Genomic DNA, 22,172 nt, shown 5'->3' on the forward strand with positions numbered 1-22,172 from the left:
ACACTGAATGCTTAATTCAGTTCAGTGTAAAGTGAACTGCAGACACATTTATTGTTAAAAGATCAGTGGCACTTACAGCATAGAGTTCTGAAGTGTACATGAAGAAGCCATAATTCGCTGTGCATTCTCTGAATGTATGTAGCCCAGATTCAGTTTCAGTTCAATAAAAGGATCTCTGGTTATAAAGACCTCTGGCCAAGAGGCTGGGGAACTGCTGCCCACATAATTTACACTACAGGACGACACATCCCATGAATTGGATTCTTAGGCTGAAATTTTGTACCCCATTCACAACTGTGTTAAACACTAAGTAGATGTTGGTAGTTAAATCCTTTTGTAATCTTGCTTAAAAGGCAGGCATAGTTCTATACACAGTGGCACTTTGTGTTCCTTCCTGAAGAGCTGAACCTCACTGAACAGTATTTGGTGTTCTGCTCTTTGTAGGCTGTGAGGATATTATCGCTGAGAGCATCTCACTAGACACCTTTATTGCCATTCTCAAGTGGAGTTCTCAACCGTACGGCTCCAAGTGGGTTCATCGCCAAGCACTGCATTTCCTCTGTGAGGAATTTACACAGGTCATGACTTCAGATGTCTTTTATGAACTCGGCAAAGACCACCTGCAAACTGCCATCCAGTCTGACTACTTACAGGTAATCATTTCTCCTTCTCTCTGTGTGTGTCAAATTGTACCCAATTATGTCCTGAACCCAGTTTTGTTAATCACTTACCAGTAGTACAGAACAGAAGCATGCTGGTCTTCAATCTTAACTGCCGGGGTGGGGGGGGGAGAGAGAGAGCCCTGTGTGTGTGTGTGTACAGAATGGACTCTTTCTCTCTTTATTCTGGCATATGTACACACAAGCCTCTAGCAGAGGTAGTGATTAAGAAAACTATTCTGCTTTCTTGGCATATAACCCAACCCAAACTGGCAGTATAAACTATTTCTTGAAAGCCTAATAATAGTCTAGAAGCAGTTGCAAATTACTTTAACTGAAACTCTTCTTGGTTTAATTTTTGCCTTGCCTGTTCAGAGGTTTATGGAAATTATATAGTAGTTCTCACGCTAAAAACGTATGTCTTGGGGAAGAAAAGGGAAAATCTAGCTCATCGTTTAAACACTTTTCTTGCAGGAGCTGTACAAAATCCCTTTGATTTCAACCAGTCAGTGCCCGCTCCCCCCCCCCCCGCCCCCCGGCCCCATTCTGCAATTTAATCAATGGAGGAAACACCATTAGTGTGTGTTACCTCATCTCAAATGAGCTTTATTTACTTACTTACTTACTTACTTACTTATATACTATTGATGCAATTTCAATGCATGCTTTGTGATTTGGGTTCTAGGTGTGTCATGATGGGTGGGAAACTGTTTTGGTCCATACAACTAGCTTATGCCAGAAGAGATTACCTGAGCATCCTTAATTAGAAAGGCAGACTGCTAGTAATATTTCCACACACATGTCTTAAAGAAGAGTTAGGGCCCACAAATCTTTACTGGTCTTAGTAGACAGCCATTATCTGTTGTCAGTTCTTGCCCTTTCCCTCCCTGCTGTCCTTTGGCACATTCAGAATATATGGGGGGGATCAGCTTCATGGTGTTAGCATGGTGTAATCTAGCTGTAGTGGTCTTGGCTTAGGATCACTAAGGTTAGTGACTAAGGTTAGTGATCATCTTAGGTTTCAGATCTTCCTCATTTCCTATGCCTTTCAGATACCCCATGAAGCATGTTTTGATGTTGAAATTTTTGGTAGCAGTATAATCTTATTTATAATCTTCAGTACCTATTGGCAAAAGTTTATAGTCTTAAGGATATCACTAAGGATATGCTTTAAGATATCTATTGCTTTATTTTTCCAAAAATTATCATTTTGCAAATTGTAAATCTAAATTTAAATTGAACAGTTTGGTGTTGAATACCACCCATGTATAATTCTTCTGTGTTATAGGAATAATATTTTTGCTGCATTTTTATACAGTTTATCTAGAATTCTGAGAGGTCCCTCTTGTTGTGAGCAAGAGTACCGTAATAAATGATGTTTGCATTGAGCAATTTGGTTGGGTGTAATTCATTGATGCTCCAGTGTTCATTTGTTGAATGTCTCTCTGATAGGCAAGTGAGCAAGATGTCCTGAAGTATCTTGTTAAATGGGGTGAACATCAGCTGATGAAAAGAATAGCAGACCGAGGTAAGTACTTCTTAATGGGCATATCTAAACTAATAATTAAAAGAGAAACTGATATCTGTAAGTTAAAAAGCTGAACAAACCCTGGATCCTTCACGGTAGAGATGTATAATACATATGAAGCTGCCAGATTTGTACTACAATGGTACCTCGGGTTACATACGCTTCAGGTTACAGACTCCGCTAACCCAGAAATCGTGCTTCAGGTTGAGAACTTTGCTTCAGGATGAGAACAGAAATCGTGCTCCGGAGGCACGGCGGCAGCAGGAGGCCCCATTAGCTAAAGTGGTGCTTCAGGTTAAGAACAGTTTCAGGTCAAGTACGCACCTCCAGAACGAATTAAGTACTTAACCTGAGGTACCACTGTACCAGCTTTGTCCACACTAACTGGCAGCAGTTCTCCAGAATCTGAGAGAGATTTCCTAATTCTTTTACATGGCATCTTTTTCACTGGAGATGCCAGATAGTGAACCTGTCTGGACCGTTCTGCATGCAGATATTTATGCCCATTCCTGTCTCTATTTTAGCATCTCTTCCCCATTTCGGGAGATGTTCCTGATGGATTATGCCTCGGTACCGAAATTCATGACATCTCTTTGGCATCTTGAGCCTTAAACTCATTCGCCCCGATCTCGCAGATTCCTTGCAGACATAAGAACTCCAGTGTTCGCATAGAGCTTCCCTGCCCATAAAAACTCCTCCATTCACTTTGATGGATGGTGATGGAGCACTGGAAGGTGCCTGCTGCACTCAGATGAATGAGGCAATCCACTTGAATAAAACTGTTCTTATCAAAGGCAGTTCCTCAAAGCAAGGCATTGTGAGCGTGGTCGCTCAGAGAGCAGAGTCTGTGTCACTGTTCTCTTGGTGCAGCAATGGCAAGATATTTAAAATTACCTTTAAAGGTAAAGATGCGTTTTTGACTTGCACTCCTTTTCTTTTCCTAAGCACATGGTAGGATTTCCTTTGTGGAAAAGACTATTGTTTCTTAAAAAATCCTGGGATGATGTGCGAATGTAAAGCCCCGAAGAAGCTGCAAAGAATGGACCTGCAGCTTCAGTAACAACCCCAGTCAGATAGAAAAATAGTTTTGCAATAGATGACTTTCTGTGAGATATGTGTCCTTGCTTTTTAAAATCCTGGTAGACAAGCCAGCTATATCAAACCGTATGGGAATCTCTCGTTAGCTTTCATCCCTTGCTGTAGAAGAGATATAGATTTAAAAAAAATGCTCAGGTGGAACTATCTGCTTATTTCCCCTCCTGCAGAGCCCAATTTGCTGAGTGGCACAGCTCACAGTGTGAACAAGCGAGGTGTAAAGAGGCGAGATCTTGACATTGAGGAACTGAAAGAGATCCTTTCTCCTCTCCTACCGTTTGTCCGTATTGAGCATATTTTGCCTATGAACAGTGAAGTCCTGACTGATTCTGTGAGTGTCTCTTTAAGGTCACTGTGGGGCATTATATCACACAGATAAATGTTTTGTTTGTTTTTGAGGATGTTGCAGATGACTCTTACTGCAGACCTTCAAATTTGCTGTAGAAAAAAGCTTAATTTGGGCTTGGTTGTTATTCACCAGCTTGTCCATATATGTTGCAAATGGTTTATTGTCTACAAAGAGCGTAAACATTCCTGAACTCTTTTGTAAGATGCCACCTTTTTCTGTTAAAGATGAAGAGAGGTCTCATCAGCACTCCTCCTTCGGATATGTTGCCGACAGCGGAAGGTGGAAAGTCAAATGCCTGGCTGCGACAAAAGAATGCGGGCATTTATGTGAGGCCAAGGCTGTTTTCACCATATGTGGAGGAGGCTAAGGTAATAAGACTTACTACTTAGTAGGTTCTGAAAATGTGTGCCTCATAACTCAACTCACAGTTAACAACCTTGCTTTGCAATGTGTCTGAACAAGGTGCTCTGGATGCATAGGTAAAGGGTAAAGGGACCCCTGACCGGGGGCCAGTCATGGACAACTCTGGGGTTGCAGTGCTCATCTTGCTTTACTGGCCGAGGGAGCCGGCGTACAGCTTCTGGGTCATGTGGCCAGCATGATTAAGCCGCTTCTGGCGAACCAGAGCAGCGCACGAAAACGCCGCTTACCTTCCCGCCAGGGCAGTACCTATTTATCTACTTGCACTTTGACATGCTTTCGAACTGCTAGGTGGGCAGGAGCTGGGACTGAACAATGGGAGCTCACCCCGTCACTGGGATTCGAACCACTGACCTTCTGATCGGCAAGCCCTAGGCTCTGTGGTTTAGACCACAGCGCCACCTGCGTCCTTATGCTCCGGATGCATAATGGTGTTCAAAAAGAGCTGAGTGTCTAAAAGCACTCCAGTGCCTTCCAGAGGTTGTGGACTACATGTCTCATAAAACCTGACCATTGGTTCTGGGAGTTGTGGTCCAACATCTGGAAGGCACTGCATTGGCTGCACCTGCAGAAAATATGGGCATCTGGCCAAACAGAAGACAAAAGTCCTTCCATCTATGTAACTCACCGATACATTAGTGCAGTTATCCCCAGCGGAAGAAGGTTTCAGCTCTCTTTTCCATGCCTGTTATGCTGCCCCCTTGTACATACATTGAAAGGGCTTACATTCTTTTTCATTTCCTCTTTGGGTTTCCCTGAGTTTTTTTCTCCTGGGCCATAAGTTCAGATTTGCTTTCTAAACAAAAAGACATACTTGCTGTGACTCATGTTTATATGTTAGGAAACTCATAGGTGAACAAAAAGGGGCTGGAAGCAACAAGGGGGCTATTCCTTGGGCACAGAGAATGAAGTTAGGGTTCCCTTTTCCCGCAGTAACTGTATGAACATGCTACTTGTGGTCTTACATGTAGATGATGGTGGTGGTGGTGATTTATATCCCTCCTTTCCTCCCAAAGTAGCCCAGGGTGGCAAACATATCAATGACAATATCAGTAAAAACATTATAAAAGCAGCTAAAAGCAATCATATCCTCTCAGTCAGCGGTTTCAGGTTTGCCAGGAACATTACCTTTCAGCCATCAAATGCCTGTATAAACTAGAATATTTTTAAATTCCCCCTGAAACCCAATACATGAGGGAGGCAGATGCAGTTCACTAGGGAGGGCATTCCACAAATGGAGGACTATTACTGAGAAAGACCCTTAGATGATTGTGCACCCCTCTTCCTTTCACAGAGAAATATTCAGATGTGTTAAAGGCAAGCATTGCAGCCTCCAGCAATCTTTGTACTTAAGAGCTGCTTCAGGTTTTGCTCAAGTGGGAATGAGGTGTGGAGTTTTGCAGCAGTAGAAGTGGATCGTTTTTATTACTATTATTAATTTGTTTTTAGTACTAGTGCTGGGCTGAGGCTTTTGGAGTTTATGTCATTATTCTGATTAAGTTATGAGCATGGATGAGGATCAGTGACTGAAAAGAACACAATGTTTGATGTTTTTAAAGGGAGCATGTGCTCCTGAACATGGTCAGGTCATTTTTATGTGTTTCATATCTGGAAAAGGAAGATAATGTAATGTCACACTGATGGCATTTATTGCTTTATGTTGACAGGAAATCAGAGAAAATGTTAAGTAAACTCTCTTGTTTCAACCTGTGTTGTTTCAGTCGGTTCTAGATGAGATGATGGTGGAACAGACTGACCTGGTTCGTTTACGGATGGTTAGAATGTCCAATGTGCCAGATACTCTCTACATGGTAAACAATGCCGTTCCACAGTGCTGTCATATGATAAGTCACCAGCAAATAAACAGTAACCAATCCAGCGCTCCTTCAGTTGTAGCCAATGAAATCCCAGGTGAGTTTGTAAGCTGATCCATAATAAATTGCTTATCGTTATCAATATTAAAAATGTTGTTAAATAGCTCAGAATCCGCATGATCAGAGTTTCACGAGCAAGTGATAAGATGCTGTCCAGGACCTTATGCAGAACCTAGTCTTCATGCTGTCAAAGGAAGAAACTGAGCATTTTAACTGTGGTGTAAGTTTAGAAACCAACAGAGCCCTGTTGATAGTGTTGATATGATAAACATGCTTTTGTTTCTAACATCTAAAACAGGAAAGCAGTTCTGGTGGGTGGGTGTGTTTTGTGATGAGGGGTGTCAACATGCTGATTTGTGAATCTTTGATGTGTGAATCTGTGAATTCTTGTTAGTCTGTCCAAGCGCCCAGTCTTAAAAAAGCAACAACAAACTAATCCCACATATGCTACACGAATAGATTTTGAAAATGTGATGATAAAATAACTGATCCCCGTGACCTGCAAGGTTTTATCAGTGACAGATTTAAGATTTTTTGCTTTCAAGGGTATCCATTTCCAAATAAAACCTTTGTAGAATAAAAGATACATGAATACCAGTTGGATCTTGGCATCTGACACAATAATTGAAATGGACTGCAAATTGCTTTTAATCACAGCCAGCTAAATTACAGGAGGGTGGAAGACACTAGTGGAAATGAAAACAAAAGAACACTTTAGATCAAAAGTGCTGCAATGATTGTTAACCTGAAGAAGTGAAGCTGTGCTGTCCTGGTCAATTGGCTTCAGCTTTGATGTTGAAATAAAGTGTGTCCTCAAAATCAAGTGTCTTAAAAGTTACAAATCGCTTTAAAGCACTTAAAACGAGAGCTATGTCAAAAAGAGGGGGGAAAGGACACATTTTCTGGTCAGTAGTTGATACCATTCAAGGGCTCTAATGATGTCAAAAAAATGCATAGAGGGGCCTTCTTCCTTTAATTTAATTCATGCCATTTTCAGCTGCGTTTATTTATTGCATTCTGATCAATGTCTCTTTCCCCACAGTACATAGGACCTAAAAAGAACTGGTAAATGACCTGTCAGCTAAGCTGTATAGGCTGGTTATTGCTCAGGGCAGGTGTGGGGAATCTTCGGTCCTCCAGAGGTTGCTGAGCTGCAGATTCAATCATCCCTGGCCTTTTTGACCATGCTTATGGAGGCTGTTGGGAGTTGTAGTTCAGCAGCATCTGGGGGGGGGGGCAAAGGTTTCCCACACCTGGCCTAGGGCAGCTTGGTTGGGCTTTTTCTATTGTTATTTTTGTTGTTTCTGCTGCTGTTTCCTAGAAGCAATTCATAAATGAAATGCATATTGAAGCAATTTTTACAAAAGAATCAAATTTATGTACAACAATTGTGTATGTATTTTTTATATAAAAAAACCCCAGTTAAAACAGTTACATGTAGAAAAACAATTCCATTAGATACTGACTAGGATTAAAAATCTCCACCTTGAAGGCTAGCCGAAAGAGGAAAGTTATTTTCCAAAGGAACATTGGAATGTGTTTTTTAAACATTACAGAGATAGCTCAAGTCTCCAGTTTCAGCCTGGAACCTTCTTTTCTGTTCATGAATTAGCAGCACGGTCATTCATGGCCTCTGTAACCCATTTGCTATGTGCCCTATGGGAAACTGCTCTCAAAGACTATCTGGAAGTTTGCTCTTTTCATTGTATTCTCCTAGAGTCAATTTTTAATGGCAAGGGCATGTAAAGAGACATTTAAGTAGCATCTCCCCAGCAAGAGATCTCCCTGCCCCTGGACAGTTGACATAGCCTATACTTGAATATTTGATGGCAGTGCAATAAAACCAGACTCACTTTTCATGGTTGGGAAATAGGCAGCTGTATAGTCATTTTAATTTCTTTCTTCTCTGATATATTTTAACTGGATATTTCAATCCGCAATGTCTTGTTGGGTTCTGTTCTTGCTTTTGGTGAAGGTGGTTTGGGATTAAAACAAATAAAACAATGCATACACAAATACTTTACTTTTGATTTCTAATTCCACAACCATAAATATTCCCTTTGTCCCTTCTGGGTTCAGAAATGCTGCTCCTCAAAGCATTGATAAGCGCTTGTCAAGAATTTTCCTGGGACATCTTAGAGTGTCTAACTAACTTTTCATGTGATCTCTTCCAAGGAGAGTCAAAATCAGATGAGTTCTCTAACAAGAGTGGAATTTTCCCAAGCTTCTGTTGGCTTAGAAGTTGCATGTTCTTTAAAAAAACAAAACCTAAAATTTCTGAAGTTATTACTGACTCTCCAGTCGTCTTGTGATTTCAGCCTTCAACCCAACCTATCAAGAGTGTGCCAATAAAACCAATCTGGAGATGGCTGGTTCCATCCGGAGGAAGTGTAAATTTGAGATTTTAAGATACTCTGCATCAAAACATTTGATAAGGACATGATAAGCGGGATTCACAAAGATAACTTGCTGACATAGAAGCAAATAGAATATTGCTTTAAACAGATGTTGGATGGTCATCTGGCTTCTTGAGCTGTGATTCCTGCTTTGCAGGTGGTTGGATTAGATTATCCTTTTGGTCTTTTCCAATTCTACAGTTCTACAGTGCTATTAAATCAGCATTCCAAGCAAATGGTTTTTCTGCTGCTGGTGTGTTTTAAGGAATAAGTTATCAAGGGGTGTTTGTGTGTGTAGAGGGGAAATGTATCTTAATGAAAGCTGCGACCATCAAATATAATTCCCATCCCCTCAGCAAGCATTTGAAAGTAGTACATACAGAAGGCAAGATTGACTGGAGGGGTTAACTGGGAGGTTGCAGAAGAAGGGGAGATAACTCTTGAAAGAAGGGCATGCTAAATTATTATGGAAGGACAAAGCCAGAGGACTAGGAGCAAAGAGGGCTCTTGGGGCATGTTGGCAGGCAGAGGGAAGGTGTCAGGCTTTTGCTGGGCTAACGCAGCAGCTAGATTGGAAGAAAGAAGTGCCCTGTTGAATTAAACCAAAGGCACATCAAGTATCCTGTACTCACAGTGGCCGACCAGATGATTGGTTGGCTGGTTGATTTAGTTTACTTATATGCCTCCTTTCCACAGTTAGATGTGCCCAAAGCGGCTTACAACAGGCACCCACTTACTATGAAAATACAAAACAGGTTGCGAACGGGTAGTTCACAAGACACATCAACAATTCAGCAAACATGGGATATGCAAGGCAGAGGAAAGTGGGGTGCCTTTCCTTCAGCATCAGTTATTCATTGTTCACGCGGGGCTGGTGGAGGAGATAGGGTCCTGCTGCCCTGCCTTACCTACCTCTGCAGAGCTCAGTATCCCAAGCACTTGCGCTTCCTAACCCACTTTTCTGCATGGCTTTACTTAGCGCAAACAGGTCCCGGCTCAGTTCCTTAAAAGCCTTATCTTGTTGGCCCATGGAATTAGCTGCTGCTCATTCGAATAGCAAAGGAAGTCATTTCAGCTTGGGTTTTCTTTCTGTTGCTGTTTCTGCAGTTCCTCGTCTCCCTGTTGTGAAAGAGATGGTCAAGCGGCTGCAGGAGCTCCGCCATACCGAGCAAGTGCAAAGAGCTTACGCTCTGAACTGTGGAGAAGGGGCCACTGTCAGCTACGAGATTCAGATCCGTGTGCTGCGGGAATTTGGACTTTCTGATTCTGCCGCTGAGCTCTTGCAGGTATGAAGCACGGACAGTAACCTCAGCAGACACTTGGCCATCCTCAAGTTGATCAGCTATCATGATGATGGTGATTTATTTGAAAACGGGACTGTATATGTAAGCCTGTTTTAAGATGAAGTGTGCAGCAGTTTAGGCGTGAGTGGAGGAAGAGATAATGGGAATGTTAGGTAGCATTGCTGCTATATTTTTAGGCAAGGAAAGAGGAGGCTATATTAGGTGACAGACACACACCAAATTTCCCCTTGTCTAATTAGAAGCCAGGAGATTATTCCTCGTACTTCTTGGTGCTGCTCTGCCCTGGATGTTCCAAATGAATTAGCCCCAGAAAAATAAACCCCACACCCAGCATGCAAATTGCTGCTGATCATAGTAAGTCTACTTTCTAGAGCTTTTAAACCACAGGCCTGCAAAAGGTTAACAAGCTTGAGAATCTCAGTCTAAAGCCTGCATTGTCACATCAACATTCTTCCTGACCTTGCCAAACAAAAAAATGTGGTTCTGGAGAGGGGGGAAAATAAAAGTTAAAATCTAAAGATTGCTGTTCCAAGCAAGAAAGTGAGGGAGCTTTTGTTTTTAAGAAAACATACTTTATAAAAAGAAATCATAGAGGGAGCCACCCAGTGGTGCTCTGCAAAATAGAGATTTGTACAGAAGAGTTTTGTGCTGTTTAAAAACGGAACAGGAGCACCACAGCCGAGTATATTTTTGCACTCTCCAAAACTGTGGCCATATGCTGCAGAATGATTGCAACTGACATGTTGTGTATTTTTGCTTGTGAAATAATTATATAGTGTAAAACCTCTATTTCCATACCTGACTGCTGACGTGGAAGATCTGTAGCTTAGGAATTCAGCTGCATTAGCAAAAGTGGTCATGTATTAGGATGCCTAGCTTAACTTTTTTTGCTGCTGCAATATGGGCTGAAGACTAGGACTCCAGAAAAGCACATTTATTTATTTATTTTTTGACGCACGCACGTGGCGGGGTCAGATAATGCAGAGTAAACAATGCCCAGGCCTTGTAGCAGAAATTCCTGTGGATTTTTCAGCCTCTTTTGTGTTCTCTCTTACTGTTGCAGAATCCTCACAAGTTCTTTCCAGATGAGCACTTTGGGGATGAAAGCCCGCTCTTGACCTTGAGACAGCCGGGGCGGTGTCGCGTGAACAGCACGCCCACAGCGGAAACCATGTTTACAGAATTAGACTCTTTTGTGGCCTTCCATCCACCGTTGCCCCCTCCCCCGCCTCCTTACCACCCGCCGGCTACTCCAATCCACAATCAGTTCAAAGTCGGCTGGAAGCAAAGGGCGCAGAGCCAGCACCCCTCGCGTTCCTTTTCTTACCCCTGCAACCATTCCCTGTTCCATGCCAGAACAGCACCGAAAGGCCCCCCTCCCATCTACCTGTCTGGTGTCAAAGCCACACCTCCCGATTGCACTAACACTACAGGACTGGGAAGACAAACAGTTGCTGCCGCAGCAGCTGTGATGGCTGCTGAAAAGCAAGTAGTAAGTATGCCACAGACATACACAAACTCCAGATGCATGGATGTTAAGGTAGAGTGATGCATTGCCCTGGTGAAGCAAACAGGCCTTTGTGTTTACAGGAACTGTTTGGAATTTGCCGGTACAAAAGCCTTTCGGCTTTGTCACTGAGCAACTAGGTAGTTTTCTGGAAGTCTACCCATGGGTTATTCCATAGCGGTCACGTGCAACCATGATGCAGCTTCTGTCTTGTTTTGTGGGTTACAAATTCGCCCAACAAACCATCCGGTTGGGAATATCTTTGTAATAAACACAGGGGCATTCAGACCATTGGCCTGGCTAGCTCAGTGTTGTCTACACTAACCAGCAGCTGCTCTTCAGGGATTCAGACGGAAGGCTCTCCCAACCTTACCTGGATCTGCTGAGGATTGAACCCGGGAGCGTCTGCCTACAGAGCACATGCTCTTCCGCTGAGCTGTGGCCCTTTCCCCTAACAGCGTAATGCATTTCCTCTGGCATTTGCCATGCATGGTGCCCATATGCGTAAAATAAAGCAAATAATTGCATAGTAAGAATCCACCCTTGGTTTAAATGGAAGGGGAAGATAGAGTAGCATAGATGGTAATGAAAGGAGTTCTTGCTCTCCTTTTATAATTTATTTTTTAAAAGAAACCATCTTCTTAGGGTTTCATTCTTTTCCAACCCCCTTTAGATGTCAAGGGACAAAAAACTCTGGTATGACAGAAGTCGATTTTTCCTATGGCACGTATCAGGTTTTTTCAAGCTTTGGAAACCAGCATAGATGGCATCCAAAGCTGAGGATTTTTGTTTCATGATCATACTTTTAAATCAGCTTGTGCTCAGCTGAATAATGCATGGGAAGGTTCTAAAGAGATGGGATAGGCTTAAGAGAAAATGCATAGCTTAATGAGTCAAGGTTAAGGCCTGGTTGTTGTTGTTGTTTGTTTTAAACAGACCAAACCTGAGCTGTAAGCAAGGAAAATACAGTGTCCAGTATAAACATTTAAAACTGGCTTGTTTTATAAATATGTCGCAGTGGCTTTTGGTTGCTGTTATATAAAACACACTGAAGACAACAATAATGGCTGGTCTGGAACAAATTAGAAAAGAAAGGCCATTGATACATTAGCCAGCTGAATCTGGTAACATTTGTGCAAAATGTGAATTTCCGACACTGAAAGTAGGATCTGTTCAGTTAACAATTCGTCTTCCATAATGGAAATAGGTCAAATTCACTTCCCGTCCGTTCCTTGAAGAATTGTCTCCTTTGTAATTATTCTTTAGAAAGCTGTGTACTAGTCTAGATCATTTCCTCCTGCTAAATCCATATTGTTTGCTTGGTCTGAGTAACAAGATAAATATTTTATTGGACAAGGCTGACTGTGGCTGCATGTTTGTGGTAGCGGGCTTGGAATCCAGCTGTTGTTAAATCATTTGGAGAAGGAAATGATCTGTCGTTACATGTTTAGACCTTCTGAGTGCATTGTGCACCCTGCAGCTGAAAAGTCTCCATTGTCCCCTTTCAGGAGTCTGAAGGTTTAAATATTGCTTAACTCGGATGACTCCATAGCTTTGGTCAAATCAGAAACACGGAATGGAATGGGAGGTGATTAACCAGGATTGTTTATTTCCATGGATTTATTTTGCATTTAGTTGATAGTGTTTGGAAAAGAAACATGCAGAGGTCTACTCTATTAACAGCCTGGTGAGTGTTTGCTCTGTATCAGAAGGGCTGACATTCTGTTTCTTATGCTGAAGCAAGCACCATTCCGTTCAATGGGATTGACTCCCAAGTAATTTCGTATAGGATTGCAGCCTAAATTTCTAACAAATTGCGCTGAAGAATTTTTTTACAGAACTTGATTTTCATATCTGAGTTAGCTAATCCAGTATGAAACTCCTACCAATAATAATCAGTCCGAAATGCATTGCTACAGCAGGTGGAAATAATTCTAGACAACAAGCCCACACATATGAAAACAGTTTCTCTGATGACATTGACTCCTGCTTCTTCCACTAATATGAGGTTTGTTTATTAGATGGCCCAGTTGCAAAAGTCCTTCATGGAGTTAAATTCATCTGGCTTTGAGTCTTGTATATGCTTCAGTTACATAGATTTCTTGAACTGATATCAGTGTCTCTAGATTTGTTGTCAATCGTCTCTGATAACTATGTCACTGAAGTTTAAATGTCCAAAATAATTGGTTTTTGAAGCTCATCTGTATAGCAAACAGCTCTAAAGTTGGCCACTGTAAGCCCGAAGAGTGGCCTATAAAGATTTTGTAGCTCAGGACCACAGCACCTGAAGGACTGCCTCTCTCCATATAAACTGACCCGGACTCTGCATTCACCTTGCACCTTCATTATATAGTGCCTTCATTAGATAGGCAGCACTGATTCGTTGTGTGATTGTTTGTTTCCAACGGCGGGCAGGCCGTAGAGTGTTTGGTGGCGGTGACCCCCACCCCACAAAAAAAGCTCAACAACTCTGGGCAATCCCCCCCCCAAAAAAATGTTTGTTGCAGTTCCATAAAATAGGGAGTCTCCTTATACATGGGTCTGTTATACATGGGGAAATACAGTAAATAAAATAAAACTCATTTTGTAGTTGGAAATGCTCTTTAACCCATCTGTTTATGCTGATAATACAAAAAACCCACGTAAGTGTGTGTATGTGTGTTTAAGGGAGCATGTTCTCTTAACATGTAGCTGTGGCCTGTGGCAAGCTTGGACTTTCTTAAGCTGAAATAGTTCTGGGGGAGGCGAAAGTATGTTGCTTATAGCCGGAACACAGGGGAATAAATAGCACAAGTAGAAATGGGTGTTCTCTTCTCTTTTCCAGGGTACTCAACCTGTGCTCAATGAACTGATGCCAGATATCGCTATGGGTGTGTCGACAATGTCTCTGAAGGACAGGAGGCTGCCAGAGCTCACTGCTGACACAGAACTGAGCCAGCCTGTTCTGGAGGTTGGGCCAGGAGCAGCCCAGCACATTTCATGCCTTCAGACAAGGCACATGCACAGTTCCCGGAAAAAACATTCAGTTGAACAAAAACTGGATTCGAGAGAGAATCCGCAGGAATACCCAGATTTCTACGATTTCTCCAACGCTGCATGCAGACCATCTACTCCTGCCCCCAGCAGGCACACTCCTTCACCTTCTCAAGGTATCTATTTTGGCCCAGATTTGTACAGCCACAATAAAGCATCACCCAGCGGCTTAAAGGCCACCCACTTACCTAACCACATCTCTCCAAAAAAGCTTGAAGACTCTCGGAGGGAGTATGCACTTTCTCAAGAAGGGCATCCACATAGACAAAAGAATGAACCGATACACCTCGATGTCTTAGAACAACCTCCCCAGCGGTTGGACTTGGCATTGGCTGCCCAAGAGAATGCTGGAAATGGCCCAGTTCACGCAAGGGGGCGAACAAAAATAGAAACTGACTTAACCTATGGGTTAACCTCTGGCCGGCCTTCTCTGCCTGCATACAGCTCAGAGATCCATGAAGAGCAGTCCAGCCGGAGGCTGGCAGACCTCGAGCCCTTGGAGCATGAAGCACAGAGAAATGTGGATTTGGAAAGGGAAGAGGCAGTAAGCAGAGGAAGGAGGTCTCCCAGCAAACCAGACTTCCTGTACAAAAAATCTGCCCTCTGAAAACCACCTCCACTTCTTCTCTGTGCCTAAGTCATGAAATATCCAGTCTTTGCCACCTCTGGCCTGACTTTGGTTGGGCAAGTTCATTTATTGCCAGCTGCCACATCACTTTTTTAATTATTATTTTTGTACATACATGGCTTCCTTAGAGATGGCATGCTACCAGTTTGTTTGGAATGCTGCTCCAGAGTTTGTGTCCGGAACAGATTTTGTTAAGCCTCTTAAAAAAAAAAATAGCCGGCACCTTTAACAAAAAATGAAAGGTAGCCTTTTGCACCTGTACATTAATTTTATTTAGTTTTTGTACTAGTATGTTAAAACTTGCTGTTATATTTAAAGGACAATGTTCATGCTCTCTTGGGTGGCTTTTAAAAAAAGAATTCACCTTCCGGCTTCCTGTGCGCATTGGGTTTGCGCACTGAGATATGTATTTTCTTATCAAATGGTGACAATGTCTGTCTTTATTTTTGAATGACTATAGGAATTCCAAAGAACAGCACATCTAAGTAACTGCTCTGGTTCAGTCTCAAGCCTTCCTGGTCTACCACTAGTGCAAGAATCCAGCCTAATACGTTTGTTCTGTTTACCAAGTCCATGGCAGCTGGCCTTCATCTTGATGTAGCAAGCCCTCACTGATGTTTGAATGGCCAAGGTTTTCTGTGGAAGTGAGGAGTATAACTCTCTTTGGGTTCCTTGAAATCTATCTCTCTCTCTCTCTCTCTCTCTCTCTCTCTCTCTCTCTTTTTGCAGGCCTTGGGGGCTTACATAACACCTCTGAGAAGCACTTAGTTAACTCCTTTTGTTGGAATACACCTGGTACTGCAAATTGTGACAGTACTGTAAACACTCTCATCAATTTTTCCTTTGAGTAAGGATATGCAGGTATGGGAAGGTTTTGTACCAACCCAGGACAGTGAGAAGATGCTGCATAACACCTGACTTTGGTGTTAACGCTCCATCTCCTTAGAGGAATCTGCCTGTCTCCAGTAGAGGCACCCAAAGGAGTGCTTTCTGCCTTCTTTCTTCCACCTGTAATTAAGCAACCACAAGGGCTTCAACCTTAGTGATGTCACTGAGGGCTCCTGGACCCCGTGAGTCTCTTGCTTTGTGGACGGAAATCACAAATTGAAGAGGAACGCCTAAGGCCTAAATTAGCTGTAAGCAATTTAGCACTTAATTTCTTCATCCCAACCTCTTCCGTGTGTGCACGTTTAGTTTGTCTTTTTTTAAAGACTCTGGGGACTCCGTGCTTTTATGAACACAAAGTAAAGAGACGGGGCCGATTGCTTAGAAACGCCCATTGCTGCTAATGATGGCCATTTGGGCTGTCAGCAGTTGTATGCACCCACCATGTCTTTTCTCATGCAAGTATTGGGGAAAGCCCCAGTGCTGCTGTGTGGCATCTCCTAATACAGGCTTGACAGGGTGGCTAGCTCTAAAATGCAGATCTTCCATCACCAGAAGACCTCAGTCAGAATATTAACTAAAGGCTGTTCTAACCTTAAATCTGACTCTTGATTTTAGATACTTGACACTGTTTTAAATGTACACTTTTTCAATGTTTAATCACACTTTTGTTTTCAGCTCTAACAAGAGGACCAGCTCCTGCCTTTCAGTTGCTGTGTCCTATTTATTTTAGGGGGCAAACACTGTTAAAGCAAACAGAAGTTCTGGATCCTTGATGGATAGTGTATATGAGTGAGAGAGTATCTTGTCCAGAATTTTCACACTACATTAACTTTGCTACAGTGGTGCAAATGCATAAAGCATAAAGTCTTCTATCCTCTGCCTTTTTAATTTTGAGGACAAGGGAAGATGAGAATCTACTATATCATCTTGTCTAGTGCTTTTTAGCTGTCTTTCATGGTATTGGAAAAGTTTGTGAGATTGTCTTTGCCTTCGAGAGAGTTCTGGGACAAGACTTATCTTTGATCCACTTACTCATGCACACCGAATATATCTTTAAACCCACTCTCCCAAACAAGAGCACACAGAAACGTCCATATTGTAGGTTTTAGATATTCTGTTATTTCAAGTAGGTCATTTTGTCCATGTCTGAAACAGAGCCTGTTTGCTTCAGTACGTTAGTAGTGTAATGTGTGCCTAGCTCTGTCTGTGAGTTACCCGAGGGGTAAATTCTTGATCTCAGTAGTGGCTATAGAGTTGGCTGAAATAATCCACCCAGGTTTAGTTTACACATGGTTTTTACTGTGGAATAAGCTTTGTGAGAAGCTATTTAGGTGCATATTGGCTCCCAGTGAACAAAACGTACCGCTTTTGAAGTCAGGTAGTTGCCATTTCAGACCATGGGACGGCATTCTAGATGAAAGCAAATCCTGGTAAGAGACAGAATTTTGTAGCATACCTTAAGATAAGTGTTATTTAGACAATGTAAAACAACTTGTATTAAGTCAGAAAGGGGGGGGGCAAATGTTCCCAGAGAAATTTTTGAGATGGCAAGAAACTGGCTTCTTTACCTCTATGGCTTTAATTAAGAACTTGCTGTTTCTAATGTGTCAACAAAACTCTTCTCAGATTCTTTTGCTTATTAAACTAGATCCGTTTCCCAGCAGTGGTCAGATTGAGTTTGATCAGTTTGGTGCAGTTTTAGCAGGACCTCTGGGTAGCTCATTTATTCATCCAGTGTCATTCAACTCCTCTTGCACTTCCTTAGGAAAAGGCGTATTTTGATAGCTATATTTTGTAAACGGCATATGAGCAACTGGCCAACTAAAGCCAAACTTTAATATCCATGATTTGATTGAGCAGGAGTCGCCAACCTGGCGACATTGGGCACCGTGTTGCCCACAAAGGCTTTCGTTTGTGCCCCTGGGCTGGTTCCCCAGACTCCAAGCTTTCTTTTTTTAAAAGAGGCAAGTCTCTAGTTATGGGGCAAAATGTGCTGGTACCTTCTAAGTGATTTCTGTGAAATGAAAGTGAACGTGACGTGACCACCTTGTATATTTTATCTTGACACTGACAAATGCTCCCTGTTATTAGAAAGCAACAGCACCAGTGCACATGTGATTAGTAGTATGATCTCCATGATCAGGGCATAGCTGACTGTGGTAGGTTGTCAGGGTGCTTGTCTAATTTTGTGTTCTGCCATGACCCCCACCTTAGGAGGCACTTTGTGACTCGAGCCACCAGCACTCTCCCAAAATTTGAAGTGACCCCCCCTGTTCCAAAAAGGAACAGTGCAATGCAACGGTTTTGTCTGGGTGTTAACTTGGCCCGGCAACAAATTGATCAAACATGTATTGTGCCATAATTGAAATTAGTTTTACAATCTGCTGGGCAGATGATTTACTCAGAACTTCAACCGCTTGGTCCCTTTGTCCTCCAAAAAAATCAGGATGAGCAAATCCCAGCTATTCAGTGTTTCAGTAATTGACATCTATGCTGTGTGTTTGGCATCTTCAATGTACAATACAGTTTTAGCAGCTTAAATAATCTTTTGTTTGCATGAAGCACTTTTGAATACATTTTAGGAAATTCCAAGTATTCAGTAACCATACAGCTGTGGCTTTGAAAGAGAAATAATTGCTTACTGAACAATTGGTAAACCAATGAAAGATGCTTCAGTATGGAAATTTAAAACTATAATCTTGGCTATTTCTGCTGCAACAGAGCAGTCGCGTCCAAAACTGGTTTGGTATCCATCCTGCTAGGAAAAAACTGTGTGTTTTAATCCATGATTGGGAACTAGAGTGTGTGTGTGCATGTGCGCACACAAACACATTGTGTTTCCATGCATCTACCTTGCGTGGGTTGTTCTCTTTTTTTAAACTTCCAGAGGTGCAAAGGGCTGTGTAGGTTGGGAAGCGACAAGGGTTCTCCTGCCAGGAGAAGGAAGTGGAAAAACCACCATGTAGACATGCCACTTTGTATCCCAGCCAATGTGTTTACAATAAGTCTTCTGAAAGTATACTGTTAAGAGTTAATTCTTCAGTTATCCTTGTTATCCTGTAAGACTACCGTACAGTGACCATCTACGTTTCATGTTTTAATTCCTGTCTTTGATCTCTTTTTTCTGCCTTTAAAAAGAGAGAAAATGAAGAGACTGGCTCTTGCATGTTATTCCAAACCATATTTTCATCTCTTATGTAACTTATTTTGAAATGGGCTATGGATGGAACAATTATTCTAGCTTCTCCCAATGACTGTGCTTTTAAATGGTGGAGGGGCTGTGTGTGGAATGCTAGAGGAAGCTGGAGGGGGAGGGGATGCTGTTTCCGTACATGTTTGTATTTCTGGAAGGTGTTAAGTGTCCATGATGTTGCGTTGTTTTGTGCTGTTACTGGTATAAAGTCAAGTGCCTTCAATACTAAAGGCTCAGAAATTTTCTTACAACAACTTCATGTCCTATGCAAGTGTTTTTTCTACAACCTGCATAACCAGTACTTTGTAAAACTTGTTTACGCTTCAATTGTACATATTGGTTTTTTAAGAAAATATAGTATTTTTATTTAGGTACCTCTAGAATTGAATTCTAGTCTTGTGTGATGCATTGTAAAACAATACATTTCTCTTTTGAGTACCATTACAGTTGTAAAAAGGTTTTCACTGGTTCTATTTTTCTACTGTTGCTGAGAAGCATGTTAACACTGACTTTATCCTACATATAGTTGGCATTTCAAATAAATGGCTTGTCTAGAAAAATCCTGTGTAAAATTTATTTGATTCAGTCACGATAAAAGACAACTTCTGCATGCAGCATGCTAATGTATGGTAACATTTTTTCCTCCTGTCTGAGACGAAAACACATTACTGTGCACAGCTGCCAAGCATACTCCTTCCGACTATATTAATTTCCTGTCTTGAAAGAAGTACCAACTTGTCAATAAAATCTCAAGGCTACAAGGCAATAACTTTTATTAGGAACTAAAATGTTGCAAAGTAGCTTTGGAACTCTTCTTCAGGTTAGGTATAAAAAAGAAACAAAGGGGTAGGCAGGAAAGTTAGAAAAGACTGGATAGGATAGGAATACAGTTTATAAAAGATGGAATACAGGAGGTGCTTTGCAGAATTAGACTGGTAAATACAATACAGATGTTGGTGGCAGGGAAAAAATTGGTATATAAAAGGAGAATTCCTGGATGCCAAGGTTCCAGTTTGGGGCAAGTACTCTTTGGTGAGAGAATCCCAGCAAACGAAAGTGTGGAAGTCTATGTTGTTAGCCCTTTAAAATATGCCCTTGTGAGTTCCAAAAGTTCCCTCTTCCCTTAGCATAGAAAAAGACCACACATTTGGTAGGTTAAAAATGGTTTACTTACAAACTTTCCTAAGGTCAGGTTTATGTGATTTTTCTATGCATCAGTCATAAAACACAGGCAGTAAAACTTGGCTTAGTTACAGTGGTGAAAGTTCCTAGGTGACTGGTATAGGAACACAAGAAAGTCTTGTTAGAGCCATGGGGTGCAAGCTCGGAGGAATCAGCTCAGACCTCTTTGCACTGAGCTGCTCAGGCAGACTGAGGTACAATAGGCTTGATTACTCCCAAGGTGAGCAGGAGTGACCTAAGCCTGGCAGGACAGCTTACTCTATGGCATTAACCACTTCATTCATTAATGAGACTTGAAATATGTTGGTTATCTGAGGCTGGTTATCCCACAGGTTTCAGGTTATGCCAAAGTTTGTTCCATAGTTGGATACATTTTACTTGATTCCAATAAGGCTGTTACGTTACTGTGCTGTATCTTTTTGATTCCCCCCCCCCCAATGAACTAGCATGGCTACATCAATTGATTTAACAATATCCTTAAGCCCAATTACTATTGGATATGCATGTATAACCTACACTGAAAGTGTGTTGGGCTCTGTCTTCAGCCTCAGTAACAAGACTGGATAAGAGCCACCTGCAGCTTAATCCAGCCAAGACTGGAAGGATGGGGTTATACCCCCTCTGAAGCAGCAAGTATGTAGCTTGGGGGCAGTTCTGGATTCATTGCTGTTGCTCAAGGCCCAAGTAACCCTGGTAGAGTGGAATGCCTTCTGTCAGTTCCATCAGTTCCATCTGGTGGGCCCAGCCTTACTTCTGTTGTCTAGGCTCTGGTAACCTAGTTGTACATGTGCTATACATGGGGTGACTTTTGAAGGTTCAGCATCTGCAGGTGGTGCCGAATTCAGCAGCCAGATTGTTGACCTGGGTAGGACAGTCAGTCCATATAACACCAATTCTAGCACAACTACACTGGTTGCGTATCAGTTTCCAAAATGCTGGTTTTGACCTGCAAAGCCTGATGTGGCTGAGGACCACCTCTTCCCCACATGAACCAACCCAAACCCTGTGAGTATTGTGTATTAAATACTTAGTATATCAATTTTCTCACTACCTCCTACAGTGCTTTTCGAAATGCAAAACCACAATCTGTCAAACTAGATGGATCTGACTCATGTATTGTACTACTTCCCTTGTTTACAGCAATGTGCTTGGGTAAAGATGTGCATCCAATGACCCTTTGCTGAACAGAAGTTATTTATTTCATTTAGCACATCATAGATAGCTTCAAGCTTCAAATCAACCACAGTGCACGTTACCCATGTAGTCCTGAGTTTTGGCTAAGGGAATATGCAAAACAACACACTGGCACCCTGGTTGTTATTAATATTCTGTTGGGAGCCATCCAGAGTGGCTGAGGAAGCCCAAGCAGATAGGCGGGGTATTATTATTATTGTTGTTGTTGTTATTAAACCAGGATGTGTGCTGTCCATGGGAAACATTATGGTTACATGCCAGCGGAAAGGCGAGGCTGTATCTAAAAATGAGCAAGGCCACAGCAATTCCACTATCACTAGCATGTACCCCATTCTCCTACTTAACATTCCTTTGAATTCTCTCACAATGCAGCCTAGTCACCCAAAGCAAACTGCTCTAGTATGGGCATATTACCCCACCCCACTGTTGCCTCCCTTCTTTGAGCATAGACATTCCAACAGCGTGCTTGGGCAAGGGAATCTTCACAGGTATCCATGGAAGGTTGTTGCCTACATATTTGGAAAGGGGGAGGGTTAATCATTTTCTCTGCATCTGCCATGCTTCCTGCAGCAGCTACTATGGGGGGGGGGGTGGCAGAGCCAAGTGAGGGAAGCCACAAGCCACATGCAAAGACAAGTGACGTTGGCATTAAACTAGCTGATACAGTAATAGCATACTAACACTGATGAGACTAGAAGCGTGGCTATCAAACACCTGCTTGCTCTGCCTTAAGCAAATCTTGCATTATGTCTCTAGGAGCCCATAATCTCTAGAGCAAGCCTACCATTATCTTGTTTCAAACCAGACTGAGTAGGAACTATCCTCTTCGGGCTGCTGGAACGAAAATGAGGCAACTCTGAGTAAACCACATTTGCAAAAGTTTTTGAACAGGCACAATCATTCCAAAATTTAGCAACATCAC

The 22,172-nt window shown here is 42.2% G+C and overlaps 1 protein-coding gene across 4 annotated transcripts in view; it reads left to right on the forward strand.

Annotated features, from left to right (window-relative positions):
- BTBD7 (BTB domain containing 7) overlaps positions 1-19,434 on the forward strand; it is a 73,459-nt gene extending 54,025 nt beyond the window's left edge. For 3 of the 4 annotated variants that reach the window (XM_083731899.1, XM_083731900.1, XM_083731901.1), the window contains 8 exons: positions 445-653; positions 2,112-2,187; positions 3,453-3,613; positions 3,856-3,999; positions 5,773-5,962; positions 9,429-9,607; positions 10,689-11,117; positions 13,957-19,434. In XM_083731899.1, coding sequence (XP_083588025.1) covers positions 445-653; positions 2,112-2,187; positions 3,453-3,613; positions 3,856-3,999; positions 5,773-5,962; positions 9,429-9,607; positions 10,689-11,117; positions 13,957-14,772 — 2,204 coding nt within the window. In that variant the 3' untranslated portion in view covers positions 14,773-19,434. The remainder of the gene's footprint in view (positions 1-444; positions 654-2,111; positions 2,188-3,452; positions 3,614-3,855; positions 4,000-5,772; positions 5,963-9,428; positions 9,608-10,688; positions 11,118-13,956) is intronic. The other variant, XR_014562468.1, reaches the window with a different exon arrangement.
- Positions 19,435-22,172: the final 2,738 nt, after the last annotated feature.

Source organism: Podarcis gaigeae (assembly GCF_964106915.1).
Source record: "Podarcis gaigeae genome assembly, chromosome: 1".
NCBI lineage: Eukaryota > Metazoa > Chordata > Lepidosauria > Squamata > Lacertidae > Podarcis > Podarcis gaigeae.